The sequence below is a fragment of the Oncorhynchus mykiss genome, chromosome 32 (assembly GCF_013265735.2).
Source record: "Oncorhynchus mykiss isolate Arlee chromosome 32, USDA_OmykA_1.1, whole genome shotgun sequence".
Lineage (NCBI taxonomy): Eukaryota > Metazoa > Chordata > Actinopteri > Salmoniformes > Salmonidae > Oncorhynchus > Oncorhynchus mykiss.
In genome coordinates, this window is record NC_050572.1 from 22,319,447 (window position 1) to 22,336,807 (window position 17,361).

Consider the following 17,361-nt stretch of genomic DNA (forward strand, 5'->3'; position numbering starts at 1 on the left):
TAATAACATCATGTGATTTTACAGTGTTTATAAATACAGTGTATTTCTGTGAATCTGAGTTTGGAAACGTACTGGCCCAAAGGGGCCATATGAAAGCATGATTAACTGTCCCGATGAGCTCGGCAGATGTTGCCTGGCCAGTGGGCAGCCCTGAATGTCGAGCCCTGCAGTCTCTTTAGCTAATCCACTCCCTGTATCCCATGTACTGAGGCAAAGAAAAAACGCCACCTGCTGGAGAAGACTGATTTTGGGCCCAGTTATCCCTCTCGCTTTGCCTCTTCCTCTCTGGTGCAACTCACACATTTTAGTTCATTACTATAGCTCCCGCCAATCAGTGTAAGTTGGAAATGCCGGATATCTTTGGCAAGACGCATCATTCACCCAAGTTTTGTCAAAATCGGGCCAGCGCTGTCTGAGATATCGCGTGTGACAAACATACGAACGGACTGCCAGATGGACGGATGGAGACCGATCCACAGTCCCCTCCCCGATTTCAACGTGGGGGACAAGAAGACGTAGCAAAGAATAAAATAAAAGAAGAAGTCACATGGGAATATTAAACAAACCAACACAGTAGGATTCTAATCTATTTGTAATCTCACTGCACACTCTCATCATACAGAGATCACACACACCAGAGAATGTGTATGTATGTACAGTTGAAGTCAGAAGTTTCCATACACTTAGGTTGGAGTCATTAAAACTCATTTTTCAACCACTCCACAAATTTCTTGTTAGAAAACTATAGTTTTGGCAAGTCGGTTAGGACATCTACTTTGTGCATCCTCGCTCCTCCCTGGGCTCGAACCAGGAATACAACGACAACAGCCACCCTCGAAGAAGCGTTACCCATGCAGAGCAAGGGGAACAACCACTCCAAGTCACTATTAGCGCGCACCCCGCTAACTAGCTAGCCATTTCACATCGGTTACACCAGCCTCATCTCGGGAGTTGATAGGCTTGAAGTCATAAACAGCGCAATGCTTGAAGCACAACGAAGAGCTGCTTGCAAAATGCACGAAAGTGATATTTGAATGAATGCTTACGAGCCTGCTGCTGCCTACCACCGCTCAGTCAGATACTTGTATGCTTGTATGCTCAGTCAGATTATATGCAACGCAGGACAAGCTAGATAAACTAGTAATATCATCAACCATGTATAGTTAAGTAGTGATTATGATTGATTGTTTTTTATAAGATAAGTTTAATGCTAGCTAGCAACTTACCTTGGCTTACTGCATTCGCGTAACAGGCAGTCTCCTCGTGGAGTGCAATGTAATCAGGTGGTTAGAGCGTTGGACTAGTTAACTGCAAGGTTGCAAGATTGAATCTGTCATTCTGCCCCTGAATGAGGCAGTTAACCCACCGTTCCTAGGCCGTCATTGAAAATAAGAATGTGTTCTTAACTGACTTGCCTAGTTAAATTAAGATTAAATAAAGCTGTAAAAAAAAAATATATATTTTTTTTTAAATTGGCCAAATCGGTGTCCAAAAAAATTGGCCCTAATTAATCGGTCGACCTCTAATGTGTTCCTGCGTGTGACGAGTGTCTGTACCACCACCACCCACCTGGTCACATTTCTGGTGGAAGGCGGCAGACATCTCCAGCAGTGTGCTGCGTTCATCAAGGGCCGCAGCGAAGGCTTTCCACTCCGCTTCCAGCTGACCTGAAATCTGTTTAATCTGCACCGAGGCATAGTGACCAGACTCCAATAGCCTGTTACCCACTGACATTATCCTGTTGATGTTCACATACACGTTCTGGAGCGGGAAGGGGATTGGGGTGAGGGAGAGAAACATTGATTTGGTTTATTTAGCTATTCAGATAATAGACAAATAAACATACAGATATTTCACAATAAGCACAACAACAACAAAAAATGGAGTAAGCACTAGTCCATACCGAAAACCCCAATTTAGCGTACTTGCATTCCAGATTCTGGTTGTAGAAAGGATTGGAGTGATGTAAGTATGGAAGGATGCCAGCTTTGTAATAGCTACCTATGGATTCCCTATGGACCTAGCCTCAACTAGACAGGGAGTGTGTGCACACGAGAGAGAGCTTGTATTGATTTTAGTGCAGCGCTAAATGTCAGTGCGCGTTTCCATCTGCAGAGTCATCATCTAGCTGAGGCAAAACAGTCGATTCATCTCCTGCTTTAAAGACATCCGTTTCAGAACCATTATGTAAGCCTGTATGGATACTGCTTCTAGCTGTGTAATAGCCCGCTGCTCGGTGTGTGTGTGTGTGTGTGTGTGTTCTTACCATGCAGTTCATAGCAAAGTGGTTGTGCTGCGTCTGTAGCTCCATGGCGTGTGGGTGGTTGTTGCCGATCTCGGTGTAGCCGGCCAGGAACAGACCCTTGTTGGCCATTATCCAATCAAACATCTGAGGGAAAGACACCCAAACACACACGTTAGAGACGGGATAGTGCAGGCAGCTAACAGCTACAGACAGTAGTGTGCTTGGGTCTGTATCATTGTGCTTGTGTGTGGGTGTATCATTTTGTGTACTGTATACTGCTTAGCGGGACTACTGTATCTGTATGTATGCTTGCACGTGTGAATGTAGAAACGTGAGTGTGCAAAAACACTTTCTTGCAAGTGTGTGTGTGTGTGTGTATTTTCTTTATTTTTACTATTTTCTACATTGTAGAATAATACTGAAGACATCAAAACTAGGAAATAACACATGGAATCATGTAATAACCAAAAAAGTGTTAAACAAATCAAAATATAGTTTATATTTGAGATTCTTCAAATTAGCCACACTTTGCCGTGATGACAGATTTGCACACTCTTGGCCTTCTCTCAACCAGCTTCATGAGGTAGTCACCTGGAATGCATTTCAATTCTCAGGTGCGCCTTGTTAAAAGTACATTTTTGGAATTTTAATGCGTTTGAGCCAATCAGTTGTGTTGTGACAAGGTAGGGGTGGTTTACAGAAGATAGCCTTATTTGGTAAAAGACCAAGTCCATATTATGGCAAGAACAGCTCAAATAAGCAAAGAGAAACTACAGTCCATCATTACTTTAAGACATGAAGGTCAGTCAATCCGGAAAATGTCAAGAACTTCGAAAGTTTCTTCAAGTGCAGTCGCAAAAACCATCCAGCGCAATGATGAAACTGGCTCTCATGAGGACCGCCACAGGAAGGAAGACCCAGAGTTGCCTCTGCTGCAGAGGATAAGTTCATTACAGTTACCAGCCTCAGAAATTGCATCCCAAATAAATGCTTCAGAGTTCAAGTAACAGACACATCTCAACATCAGCTGTTCAGAGGAGACTGTGAATCAGAACTTCATGGTCGAATTGTTGCAAAGAAACCACTGCTAAAGGACACCAACAAGAAGAAGAGACTTGCTTGGGCCAAGAAACATGTACAATGGACATTAGACCAGTGGAAAGCTGTCCTTTGGTCTGAAGAGTCCAAATTTGAGATTTAGGGATCCAAACGCCGTGTCTTTGTGAGACGCAGAGTAGGTTCAAACGTTTGGGGTCACTTAGAAATGTCCTTGTTTTAGAAAGAAAAGCATTTTTTTGTCCATTAAAATAACATAAAATTGATCAGAAATACAGTGTTGACATTGTTCATGTTGTAAATGACTATTCTAGCTGGAAACGGCAGATTTTTTATGGAATATCTACATAGGCGTACAGAGGCCCATTATCAGCAACCATCACTCCTGTGTTCCAATGGCACGTTGTGTTAGTTAATCCAAGTTCATCATTTTAAAAGGATAATTGATCATTAGGAAACCCTTTTGGAATGATGTTATCACAGCTGAAAACTGTTGTTCTGATTAAAGAAGCAATAAAACTGGCCTTCTTTAGACGAGTTGAGTATCTGGAGCATCAATATTTGTGGGTTCGATTACAGGCTCAAAATGGACAGAAACAAAGGACTTTCTTCTGAAACTCATCAGTCTATTCTTGTTCTGAGAAATTAAGGCTATTCCATATGAGAAATTGCCAAGAAACGGAAGATCTCGTACAACGCTTTGTACTACTCCCTTCACAGAACAGCGCAAACTGGCTCTAACTAGAATAGAAAGGAGTGGGAGGCCATGGTGCACAACTGAGCAAGAGGACAAGTACATTAGAGTGTCTAGTTTGAGAAACAGACGCCTCAAGTCCTCAACTGGCAGCTTTATTAAATAGTACCTGCAAAACACCAGTCTCAACAGTGAAGAGGCGACTCCGGGATGCTGGCCTTCTAGGCAGAGTTGCAAAGAAAAAACCATATCTCACACTGGTCAGTAAAAATAAAAAATTAAGATGGGCAAAAGAACACAGACACTGGACAGAGGAAGATTGGAAAAAAGTGTTATTGACAGACGAATCTAAGTCTGAGGTGTTCGAATCACAAAGAACATTCGTGAGACGCAGAAAAAATGCTGGAGATGCTGGAGGGAGGAGTGCTTGACGCCATCTGTCAAGCATGGTGGACACAATGGGATGGTCTGGGAGTGCTTTGGTGGTGGTAAGTGGGAGATTTGTACAGGGTAAAAGGGATCTTGAAGAAGGAAGGCTATCACTCCATTTTGCAACGCCATGCCATACCCTGTGGACGGCGCTTAATTGGAGCCAATTTCCTCCTACAACAGGACAATGACCCAAAGAACAACTCCAAACTATACAATAACTATTTAGGGAAGAAGCAGTCAGCTGGTGTTCTGTCTATAATGGAGTGGCCAGCACAGTCACCGGATCTCAACCCTACTGAGCTTTTGTGGGAGCAGCTTGACCGTATGGTACATAAGAAGTGCCCATCAAGTCAATCCAACTTGTGGGAGATGCTTCAGGGAGCATGGGGTGAAATCTCTTCAGATTACCTCAACAAATTGACAACTAGAATGCCAAAGGTCTGTATAAGGCTGTAATTGCTGCAAATGGAGGACTCTTTGACGAAAGCAAAGTTTGAAGGACACATTATTTCAATTAAAAATCCTTATTTATAATGACTATATCTCCTATTAATTTTGCCACTGATTTCCTGTATGCTTTCATGAAAAACAAGGACATCTCTAATTTACACCAAACTTTTGAACGGTAGTGTATTTGGGAACTCCTTCAAGACTGTTGGAAAAGCATTCCAGGTGAAGCTGGTTGAGAGAATGCCAAGAGTGTACAAAGCTGTCATCAAATCAAAATCATATACACATATTTAGCAGATGTTATTGCTTGTGTTCCTAGCTCCAACAGTGCCGTAATATCTAACAATTCACAACAATATAAACAAATCTAAAAGTAAAATAATGGAATTATGAAATATATAAATCTTAGGATGAGGAACCTAAAATATATTTTGATTTTTTTAACACTTTTTTTGGTTATTACATGATTCCATATGTGCTATTTCATAGTGTTGATATCTTCACTATTATTCTACAATGTAGAAAATAGTAAAAATAAAGAAAAACCTTTGAATGAGTAGGTGTGTCAACATTTTTGACTGGTACTGTATGTGTGTGTGTGTACATACATACATACATCTGTGAATCACTAGGCACAGGAAGAGGAGAGATGAGCTGAGTGTCATAAGAGAATACCAAGAGCCTCTTCAGAGCTAACTACTCTCTATCGTGTCCTAGCAACAAGCCCTTACCGCAGTCCAACACTGCTATCTGTCTATTCTACAGTAACTATTGACGGTATCAATTATACTCCATCAGCCTATTACACTGGATCTATTCAGCCCCCTACACACACACATCCCACTAGCTGTTGTCTTTTCCTTTAATCTCCAACCATGGTACCTTCTCAGCATCCTGTTCGAAGAGGCGGAGCTGGAAACACTGGTCCAGCTGGAGTTTCCTGATGTGCCAGGCCTGGTGGAGGTGTTGTCGTGTGCTGTGGAGTTTGTCCAGCAGGGTGGCGACGCGTGGCACCAGCCCCTGGGTGTCAGCGTTACACACACCGCTGGCGTTAGAGTTCCTGTACGACTCACTGCTCTGGATACGCTGCAGCAACCTGGGAGAGAGGACGCAACGTGAAATAACACACACACACACACACCACCACCAGCAGTGTAAAATTAGCCTCACCATCAGTCTGAGTGAGCGTGTGTGTGCGTGCGTGCGTAGCCTACCTCTGTCCCTCCGTATCCAGTTCCTCTATAGGAGCTTTGATGACCTTCTTCTTCAGCGTGGCGTGTTCCTCTATCATGCGCCGCGCCCCGTCCAGGTCCGTGGGGAAGTCTTTCCTCGCCACCACCTCCTGCATCTCCTCCAGCCTCGACAACATGTGACCCGCGTGCCCCGTAAACTCCTCAAACGCAACCCGCACCTGGAAAAGAACCAAGACACTGTATGGATTGATTGATAAATTGATTGATTGACTTGTGGTTGTATTACTGACTAAGAGATCTAAAGTGTGTGTTTACGTCGGTGTATTTTGGTTTTTGCAAACCATTGATTGATTAATTGATTGACTGTTCGTACCTCGATCCACTCGTCATGGTTGTATTCTAGACTTCCCTCGAAGTCAGAGGTCAGCTGGGAGGGGTCAACCACCTTAGATAGACCCTCCAACGACACCATGGTGGTCTAGAGAGAGATGGAGAGGGGGAAGAGGGGGAGATGAGGAGGAATGGTAAAGAGGGAAGAGAAGAAAGGGAAGAGAGGGAGGGATAGAGGAGGCTTTAAATCAATTCTAACAACATCATCACAGCCTTTTGGTTGGGTTCAAGTTCAACGCCCACGCCGTGCTCACTGGGTCAGTGACACACAGCAATAATGGTGATTCAGACACTCAGATAGACACATTTGATTGGCTATGACAAAAAGGGGAGGGGTTACGACAGAGGGTCATCTCTCTCGGTCTCGTTCTCCCTCACCTTGTTTAAGTCTGCTGATTTTATATTGCGTTTTGGGGGACATTTAGAAAATTACTTTTACCCCAGAAAAGGTAAAATGTCTGTACAGATTGAGAAATATGGGAGAGATTGTTTCCGTTCTCAAGTGATTTATGTTGACAAGATAATACCAGCCCACACAGCAAGGTTAACACCCACACTCTGTGTCAGATTGAAGGATAGACAGAGGATGAAGAGAGAGACCTGACAAAGCCTTGCGTGGGCAAGATTAGCGAAAGAAAGAAATAACAGAAAGAAAAGACAGACAGACAGACAGACAAAGAGAGAGAGAGAAAAAAAAAGCTGAGAACCCCTTAAAACCACAGAAAGGCAGACAGAAAGAGTAAAGCACAATTCTAAGGGTTCTCTTCTATTGACAAGTCCAGGTAAGAATACATCAGCCATCTCCTATAGAAGACTGTTCTATCTGTTAAAGGTAGGAATGCATTGGTCCATCTCTCCATCTTTCTCTCTATCCCCTCCATCTCCTATAGAAGACTGTTCCAGCTGTTAATGGAATGTTCCAATGTTTTAAAAGCATAACCCAGATTTGGATGGAAAAGTGATTTTCACTGAGCAAAATGTGGCGCTGAAAAACACACATGTACATATTACCTCACTGACCTCGACTAGCCTGTACCTCCGACTCCTGTATGGATATAGCCTCGTTGTTTTTCTTATTTATTGTGTTACTTTTTCTTACTTTATTTGACTTGTTACTTTTTTTAAAAGTGGCATTGTTGGTTAAGGGCTTGTAAGTAAACATTTCACAGTAAGGAGTACTTGTTGTATTCGGCATGTGACAAATAGCATGTGATTTGACACACATTGGCCTCGCGCACACAGCAGGGAAAAGAGAACGGGTGGTGTTGAATGGCGTGTGTTCTGCCCTATGGCGACTGGCTGACAGAGTGACACACGGCTTTATACACCATCAACCAATCAATAAAGCCCTCTGAGACAACCCAATACCACAACAGTGCTCTAACAGGGTGGCTGTGTGGAGGGCTGTGTGTGTGTGTCAACTTAATACAACATCAAAAGTAGCACTCCACACAGCCCAGACACGGCAAATAAAACCAGCAAATAAATCTAATCTAATAACCTTTTCAACACTATTACAGGTCATTAAGCCTATCAAAAACGATTCAAAACAGCAGTGTGTGTGAATTAAAACAAGCAGAGCTCCATACAATATCCCATTGTGATTCTAAATCAGTATAATAAGCAGTACACCACAAAGTCACAGTCAAGACATACCATATTGTTGTTGGGTTTGTTACGTTTCAGAAAAGTCACAGTCAAGACATACCATATTGTTGTTGGGTTTGTTACGTTTCAGAAAAGTCCCAGTCAAGACATACCATATTGTTGTTGGGTTTGTTACGTTTCAGCAAAGTCACAGTCAAAACAGACCATATTGTTGTTGGGTTTGTTACGTTTCAGCAAAGTCACAGTCAAAACAGACCATATTGTTGTTGGGTTTGTTACGTTTCAGCAAAGTCACAGTCAAAACAGACCATATTGTTGTTGGGTTTGTTACGTTTCAGCAAAGTCACAGTCAAAACAGACCATATTGTTGTTGGGTTTGTTACGTTTCAGCAAAGTCACAGTCAAGACATACCATATTGCTGTTGGGTTTGTTACGTTTTAGCAAAGTCACAGTCAAAACAGACCATATTGTTGTTGGGTTTGTTACGTTTCAGCACAGTCAAGACATACCATATTGTTGTTGGGTTTGTTACGTTTCAGCAAAGTCACAGTCAAGACATACCATATTGTTGTTGAGTTTGTTACGTTTCAGCAAAGTCACAGTCAAAACAGACCATATTGTTGTTGGGTTTGTTACGTTTCAGAAAAGTCACAGTCAAGACATACCATATTGTTGTTGGGTTTGTTACGTTTCAGCAAAGTCACAGTCAAAACAGACCATATTGTTGTTGGGTTTGTTACGTTTCAGCAAAGTCACAGTCAAAACAGACCATATTGTTGTTGGGTTTGTTACGTTTCAGCAAAGTCACAGTCAAAACAGACCATATTGTTGTTGGGTTTGTTACGTTTCAGCAAAGTCACAGTCAAAACAGACCATATTGTTGTTGGGTTTGTTACGTTTCATCAAAGTCACAGTCAAAACAGACCATATTGTTGTTGGGTTTGTTACATTTCAGCAAAGTCACAGGCATGAAATTGCAATGAATGCAGTGACATGGTACAGTATAGTACAGTAAAGGACAGTATAGTATAATACAGTATAGTACAGTACAACATAGTATAGGACAGTATAGTATAATACAGTATAGTACAGTACAACATAGTATATATAGGACAGTATAGTATAGTACAGTACAGAACAGTATAGTATAGTTAGGGTTGCAAAGCTACTGATAATTTACCAGTCATGGAATCTTCTATAATTTTGGTCATCTATGTTAATTTACACTTGAATAACTTTAAAACATGTATTCATATATAGTATACATGTTTTATATATGTGAGTTTCTAGTGGATCGACCATATGGTTCAAGAGAAAATATCCTAATTAATGAAAAAGCAGCTAATCAACAATGACATCACTCTTCCAACGATTTACTTTTTTCACAACTGCCACCAACTTGGGGCCAAAACATTTACAACTAAAAAATATTGACAACGTAAAATAAATCATGCTCAAACCCTCATATTAAAACACCAATGGTATTCACTAAGTTTATGGTTTATATTTCATGTTTTACAGCTTTGTCATTCTACTGTATATTTTAAAATCACCTCATTATATATTTGACATTTGATAAGGCCACACAGGGGGCCAGAGATCATTACAGACAGACGCCTGGGATAATCTGAAGAACCCAAAAGGCCCACTAGATGTGTTGATGAAATACATCAAATCCTTGAAAGTTACAACTATTCTGCTAGTTTACTGGTAAACTTTGAAAGTTTCCAGTAACACAACCTCCCTTTGCAAACCTAAGTACAGAACACTATAGTATAGTACAATAAAAACAAAAATGTTACCTCAAATTCAAACTTGGAGCTGCCGAAGTTGGTGCGTTGTTTCTGCCAGAAGTTGTCTGGTTTGATGATGAGCGCTATGTGTATACAGCAGGGGAACGACTCCTGGAGGATCTTCAGTAGAGATTTGATACTGTCCCATTTACTGCCTCGCATGTCTACTATGACTGTGAAGCCATGCTGGATCACCTCCTCACTGGACCGAGGGGAGGGAGGAGGAGGAGGAGGGAGAAGGAAGGTGGTAGCGAAGGAGTGAGAGTGGATGGTATGGCAAGATGAGGAGGAGAGAGGAGAGCGTGGGAGGGAGAGAGAAGGTAGGAGGGGGAGAGGTGGTAGCGAAAGAGTGAGAGGGTGAGAAAGGGGAGGGGGTAGAGAAAGAGGGAGGATGGTGAGTGGGAGGTAGAGAAAGAGGGAGGATGGTGAGTGGGAGGTAGAGAAAGCGGGAAGGGAGGAGGGAGAGAGAGAATCAAAACAAACCATGAGATGGTGATGACGCATTTTCTGTACTGTGAGAAGCACAGAGTACGCACTATGAATTCACACACACACACACACACACACCCACCCACCCAAACCCACATACAGAATGATAAATCACAAAAACCTACAGTGATTTCCATCCAGATTGGAAGAAAAATCAATCAGAATAATGACCAAAAGGAAGCAAAAAAAGAGACTCAATCCATCATCAGCATCAAGACTGTAGTTCAACTAAGATTCTCCCCACAGCATCACACATCTCCTGCATGGCTAGTAATAAACACTGCATCTAGTTATCTCCCTCTCTCTCTCTATTCCCTCTGTCTCTATTCCCCCTCTTTCTCTTCTCTCGTTCTCTATTCCCTCTCTCTCTCTCTCTATTCCCTCTGTCTCTATTCCCCTTCTTTCTCTTCTCTCGTTCTCTATTCCCTCTCTCTCTCTATTCCCTCTCTCTCACTCTATTCCTCCTCTCCCTCCCTCACGGCTGACCTCAACACTCAGACCCAGAGAGTTTCATATCTCAAGAGAATACACACAATTCCTCTCTACTTCACTCACTCTCTTTCTAGAGCCATCCTTTATCTCCCTTAATCCATTATTCCTCTCTCAATTCCATATTCCCTCCTAACACGAGCTTTCTGGATTCCTTCCCTTTCTATCCAGCTTTCCCTCCTTTCTTTCTAATGCCTGTCTGTCAGCAACTCTGACTCCCACTACACTGAGCAGAGTGAGAGAGGAGAGAGGAGAGGAGAGGAGAGAGGAGAGAGGAGAGAGGAAAGAGGGGAGAGGAGAGGAGAAGAGAGAGCAGAGATGAGAGGAGAGGAGAGGAGAGAGGATCGAGGAGAGGAGAGAGGATCGAGGAGAGGAGAGAGGAGAGGAGAGAGAGGGGAAAGGGTAGAGAGAAGAGGAGAAGAGAGAGCAGAGAGGAGAGGAGTGAGGAGAGGAGAGAGGAGAGAGGAGAGAGGAGAGAGGAGAGGAGAGGAGAGAGGAAAGAGGAGAGAGAAGAGGAGAAGAGAGAGCAGAGAGGAGAGGAGAGGAGAGAGGATCGAGGAGATGAGAGAGGAGAGGAGAGAGAGGGGAATCACAAATAAGGTAACAGAGACAAAGTGGGGAGCGAGAGATCTAGATTTTATCTACATAAGAGAGGGAGAGAGTAGAAGCGTTAAAATAGTTTTTGTAAAGAGAGACGTACCTGGGAGAGAGCAGCAGCGTACAGACCTACTCATCCGCAGCTATCATCACAACTACTGAGCTGATCGAGCAACCGTACCGCCTCTGCGACACTCTGTTGTATTCAAACACACACACACACTCCTCCCTCTGTGTTTTAATCCCTTGCTCTCTCCCACTCCATGTTCCACTCACTCTCTGCCCTCCCTCACTCCCTCCTTTTCCTTTGGACCCTCCCTCACGCCAACTCTCCATCCCGCACACCAGCCTCCCTCACTCCGACTCTCCATCTCTCCAACCATTGATCTCTCCATCTATTAATTTCTCTTTCTCTCTAGCCATTGGTCACTCGCCATCCAATGGTCTCTCTCTCCATCCAATGGTCTCTCTCTCCATCCATTGGTCACTCAATTAATTTCTCTCTTGCTCTACCCATGGGTATCTCTCCATCCAATGGTCTCTCTCTCCATCCATTTGCATCTCTATCTATTCATTTCTCTCTCTCCATCCATTTGTCTCTCTCTCTATTCATATCTCTCTCCATCCATTTGTCTCTCTCTCTATTCATGTCTCTCTCCATCCATTCGTCTCTCTCTATCCATTTGTCTCTCTCATCTATTAATTTGTCTCTCTCCATCCATTTGTCTCTCTCTATTAATTTGTCTCTCTCCATCCATTTGTCTCTCTCATCTATTAATTTGTCTCTCCATCCATTTGTCTCTCTCTATTCATATCTCTCTCCATCCATTTGTCTCTCTCATCTATTAATTTGTCTCTCTCCATCCATTTGTCTCTCTCTCCATCCATTTGTCTCTCTCTCTATTAATTTGTCTCTCTCTTTTCGTGTCTCTCTCTCCATCCATGTGTCTCTCTCTCCATCCATTGGTCTCTTTCTCCATCCATTTGTCTCTCTCTCCATCCATTTGTCTCTCTCTCTATTAATTTGTCTCTCTCTCATCCATTTGTCTCTCTCTCTATTAATTTGTCTCTCTCTCCATCCATCTGTCTCTCTCCATCCATGTGTCTCTCTCTCCATCCATTTCTCTCTCTCTCCATCCATGTGTCTCTCTCTCCATCCATTTGTCTCTCTCTCTATTAATTTGTCTCTCTCTCCATCCATTTGTCTCTCTCCATCCATTTGTCTCTCTCTTTTCATGTCTCTCTCTCCATCCATGTGTTTCTCTCTCCATCCATTGGTCTCTCTCCATCCATTTGTCTCTCTCTCTATTAATTTGTCTCTCTCTATTAATTTGTCTCTCTCTCTCTCCATCCATCTGTCTCTCTCCATCCATTTGTCTCTCTCTCCATCCATCTGTCTCTCTCTTTTCATGTCTCTCTCTCCATCCATTTGTCTCTCTCTCTCTATTCATTTGTCTCTCTCTCCATCCATTTGTCTCTCTTTATCCATTTGTCTCTCTCTATTCATTTGGCTCTCTGTCTACTTATTTGTCTCTCTCTCTCTCTATTCATTTGTCTCTCTCTTTATCCATTTGTCTCTCTCTATTCATTTGTCTCTATCTCTACTTATTTGGCTCTCTCTCTACTTATTTGTCTCTCTCTCTCTCTCTCCATCCATGTGTCTCTCTCTATTCATTTGTATCTCTCTCTCTACTTGTCTCTCTCTCCATCCATTTGTATCTCTATTCATTTGTCTCTCTCTCTCTACTTATTTGTTTCTCTCTCCATCCATTTGTCTCTCTCTATTCGTGTCTCTCTATTTATTTGTCTCTCTCTCTCTATTTATTTCTCTCTCTCTCTCTCTCTCTCTATTTATTTGTCTCTCTCTATCCATTTGTCTCTCTCTCGCTCCATTTATTTCTCTCGCTCTCTCAATTTATTTTCCTCTCTCTCTCTATTCATTTGTCTCTCTCTTTATCCATCGGTCTCTCTCCATCCATTTGTCTCTCTCTATTCATTTGTCTCTCTCTCCATCCATTTGTCTCTCTCTCTCCATTTATTTATCTCGCTCTCTCAATTTATTTTCCTCTCTCTCTATTCATTTGTCTCTCTCTTTATCCATCTGTCTCTCTCCATCCATTTGTCTCTCTCTATTCATTTGTCTCTCTCTCCATCCATTTGTCTCTCTCTATTTATTTGTCTCTCTCTCTCCATTTGTCTCTCCCTATCCATTTGTCTCTCACTCTCTCCATTTATTTATCTCGCTATCTCAATTTATTTTCCTCTCTCTCTCTATTCATTTGTCTCTCTCTCCATCCATTTGTCTCTCTCCATCCATTTGTCTCTCTCTATCCATTTGTCTCTCACTCTCTCCATTTATTTATCTCGCTCTCTCAATTAATTTTCCTCTCTCTCTCTATTCATTTGTCTCTCTCTCCATCCATTTGTCTCTCTCCATCCATTTGTCTCTCTCCATCCATTTGTCTCTCTCTCCATCCATTTGTCTCTCTCTCCATCCATGTGTCTCTCTCTCCATCCATGTGTCTCTCTCTCCATCCATTTGTCTCTCTCTCCATCCATGTGTCTCTCTCTCCATCCATGTGTCTCTCTCTCCATCCATTTGTTTCTCTCTCCATCCATTTGTCTCTCTCTATTAATTTGTCTCTCTCTCCATCCATCTGTCTCTCTCCATCCATTTGTCTCTCTCTCCATCCATTTGTCTCTCTCTCTATTCATTTGTCTCTCTCTCTATTAATTTGTCTCTCCATCCATCCATTTGTCTCTCTCCATCCATTTGTCTCTCTCTCCATCCATCTGTCTCTCTCCATCCATGTGTCTCTCTATCCATCCATTTGTCTCTCTCTCTATTAATTTGTCTCTCCATCCATCCATTTGTCTCTCTCTCTATTAATTTGTCTCTCTCTCCATCCATCTGTCTCTCTCATCCATTTATCTCTCTCCATCCATCTATCTCTCTCCATCCATTTGTCTCTCTCTTTTCATGTCTCTCTCTCCATCCATTTGTCTCTCTCTCTATTAATTTGTCTCTCTCTCCATCCATCTGTCTCTCTCCATCCATTTGTCTCTCTCCATCCATCTGTCTCTCTCCATCCATTTGTCTCTTTCTTTTCATGTCTCTCTCTCCATCCATTTGTCTCTCTCTTTATTAATTTGTCTCTCTCTCCATCCATTTGTCTCTCTTTATCCATTTGTCTCGCTCTATTCATTTGTCTCTATTTATTTCTCTCTCTCTCTCTCTATTCATTTGTCTCTCTCTTTATCCATTTGTCTCTCTCTATTCATTTGTCTCTCTCTCCATTCATTTGTCTCTCTCTCTATTCATTTGTCTCTCTCTCTATTCGTCTCTCTCTCTACTTATTTGTCTCTCTCTCTCTCTCTCCATCCATTTGTCTCTCTATTCATTAGTCTCTCTCTCTCTCTCTACTTATTTGTCTCTCTCTCCATCCATTTGTCTCTCTCTATTCGTGTCTCTCTCTCCATCCATTTGTCTCTGTCACTTATTTGTCTCGCTCTCTCTCTCTCTTTTCATTTGTCTCTCTCTCTCTCTACTTATTTGTCTCTCTCACTTATTTGTCTCTCTCTCTACTTATTTGTCTCTCTCTCTCTCTCCATCCATGTGTCTCTCTCTATTCATTTGTCTCTCTGTCCATCCATTTGTCTCTCTACTTATTTGTCTCTTTATCCATCCATTTGTCTCTCTCTCTATCCATTTGTCTCTCTCTCCATCCATTGGTCTCTTTCTCCATCCATTTGTCTCTCTCTCCATCCATTTGTCTCTCTCTCCATCCATTTGTCTCTCTCTCCATCCATGTGTCTCTCTCTCCATCCATTTGTCTCTCTCTCCATCCATTTGTCTCGCTCTCCATCCATTTGTTTCTCTCTCCATCCAGTTGTCTCTCTCTCCATCCATGTGTCTCTTTCTCCATCCATTTGTCTCTCTCTCCATCCATTTGTCTCTCTCTCCATTCATTTGTCTCTCTCTATTCGTGTCTCTCTCTCCATCCATTTGTCATCATCATCTCTCTATTTATTTGTCTCTCTCTCTCTATTTATTTCTCTCTCTCTCTCTCTCTCTATTTATTTGTCTCTCTCTATCCATTTGCCTCTCACTCTCTCCATTCATTTCCCTCGCTCTCTCAATTTATTTTCCTCTCTCTCTCCATTCATTTGTCTTTCTCTATCCATTTGTCTCTCTCCATTCATTTGTCTCTCTCTATATATTTGTCTCTCTCTCCATTCATTTGTCTCTCTCTCTATATTTGTCTCTCTCTCTATATTTGTCTCTCTCTATATATTTGTCTCTATATATATTTGTCTCTCTCTCCATTCATTTGTCTCTCTCTATATATTTGTCTCTTTCTCCATTCATTTGTGTCTCTCTCTCTATCCATGTGTGTCTCTCTCTCTATTTATTTGTCTCTCTCTCCATCCATTTGTCTCTCTCTCCATCCATTTGTCTCTCTCTCCATCCATGTGTCTCTCTCTCCATCCACTTGTCTCTCTCTCCATCCATTTGTCTCTCTCTCTATTAATTTGTCTCTCTCTCCATTCATTTGTCTCTCTTTCTCCATTAATTTGTGTGTCTCTCTCGATATCCATGTGTGTCTCTCTCTCCATCCATGTGTCTCTCTCTCCATCCATGTGTCTCTCTCTCCATCCATTTGTCTCTCTCTCTATCCATTTGTCTCTCTCTCTATCCATTTGTCTCTCTCTCCATCCATGTGTCTCTCTCTCCATCCATTTGTCTCTCTCTCTATTAATTTGTCTCTCTCTCCATCCATGTGTCTCTCTCTCCATCCATGTGTCTCTCTCTCCATCCATGTCTCTCTCTCCATCCATTTGTCTCTCTCTCTATCCATTTGTCTCTCTCTCTATCCATTTGTCTCTCTCTCCATCCATGTGTCTCTCTCTCCATCCATTTGTCTCTCTCTCTATTAATTTGTATCTCTCTCCATCCATGTGTCTCTCTCTCCATCCATTTGTCTCTCTCTCCATCCATTTCTCTCTCTCTATCCATTTGTCTCTCTCTCTATCCATTTGTCTCTCTCTCCATCCATTTGTCTCTCTCTCTATCCATGTGTCTCTCTCTCCATCCATTTGTCTCTCTCTCCATCCATTTGTCTCTCTCTCTATCCATTTGTCTCTCTCTCCATCCATTTGTCTCTCTCTCTATCCATGTGTCTCTCTCTCCATCCATTTGTCTCTCTCTCTATTCATTTGTCTCTCTCTATCCATTTGTCTCCCTCTCTAACCATTGGTCTCTCTCCATCCATTTCTCTCTCTCCATCCATTTGTCTCTCTCTCCATCCATTTTTCTCTCTCTCTCTCTCTCTCTCTCTCTATGAATTTGTGTGTCTCACTCTATCCATTTGTCTCTCAATTAATTTGTCTCTCTCTCGCTCTCTTCAGTTCTCTCTCTCTCGCTCTCTTCAGTTCTCTCTCTATATTCATTTGTCTCTCTCGCAATTCATTTGCCTCTCTCTCTCTCAATTCATTTGCCTCTCTCTCTCGCAATTCATTTGCCTCTCTCTCTCGCAATTCGTTTGCCTCTCTCTCTCGCAATTCATTTGCCTCTCTCTCTCTCAATTCATTTGCCTCTCTCTCTCGCAATTCATTTGCCTCTCTCTCTCGCAATTCATTTGCCTCTCTCTCTCAATTCATTTGCCTCTCTCTCTCTTCATTCATTTGCCTCTCTCAATACATTTGCCTCTCTCTCTCAATTCATTTTCCTCTCTTTCCATTGATTTGCCTCACTCTCTCAATTCATTTTCATCTCTCTATCCATTTGTCTCCATCTCTCCATCCATTTGTCTCTCGCACTCAAATAATTTGCCTCTCCCTCTCAATTAATTTGCCTCTCTCTCGCTCAATTCATTTGCATCCCTCTCTCGCTCAATTCATTTGCATCTCTCTCTCAATTAATT

The 17,361-nt window shown here is 42.2% G+C and overlaps 1 protein-coding gene across 4 annotated transcripts in view; it reads right to left on the bottom strand.

Annotated features, from left to right (window-relative positions):
• Window positions 1–17,361, bottom strand: part of LOC110489404 (triple functional domain protein) — a 131,704-nt gene that overhangs the window by 62,499 nt on the left and 51,844 nt on the right. For all 4 annotated transcript variants that reach the window (XM_036970826.1, XM_036970825.1, XM_036970828.1 and 1 more), the window contains exons 5-10: window positions 9,872–10,064; window positions 6,444–6,548; window positions 6,092–6,288; window positions 5,760–5,973; window positions 2,267–2,389; window positions 1,570–1,761 (exon numbers count right to left, since the gene is read on the bottom strand). In XM_036970826.1, the coding sequence (XP_036826721.1) occupies window positions 1,570–1,761; window positions 2,267–2,389; window positions 5,760–5,973; window positions 6,092–6,288; window positions 6,444–6,548; window positions 9,872–10,064 (1,024 nt within the window). The remainder of the gene's footprint in view (window positions 1–1,569; window positions 1,762–2,266; window positions 2,390–5,759; window positions 5,974–6,091; window positions 6,289–6,443; window positions 6,549–9,871; window positions 10,065–17,361) is intronic.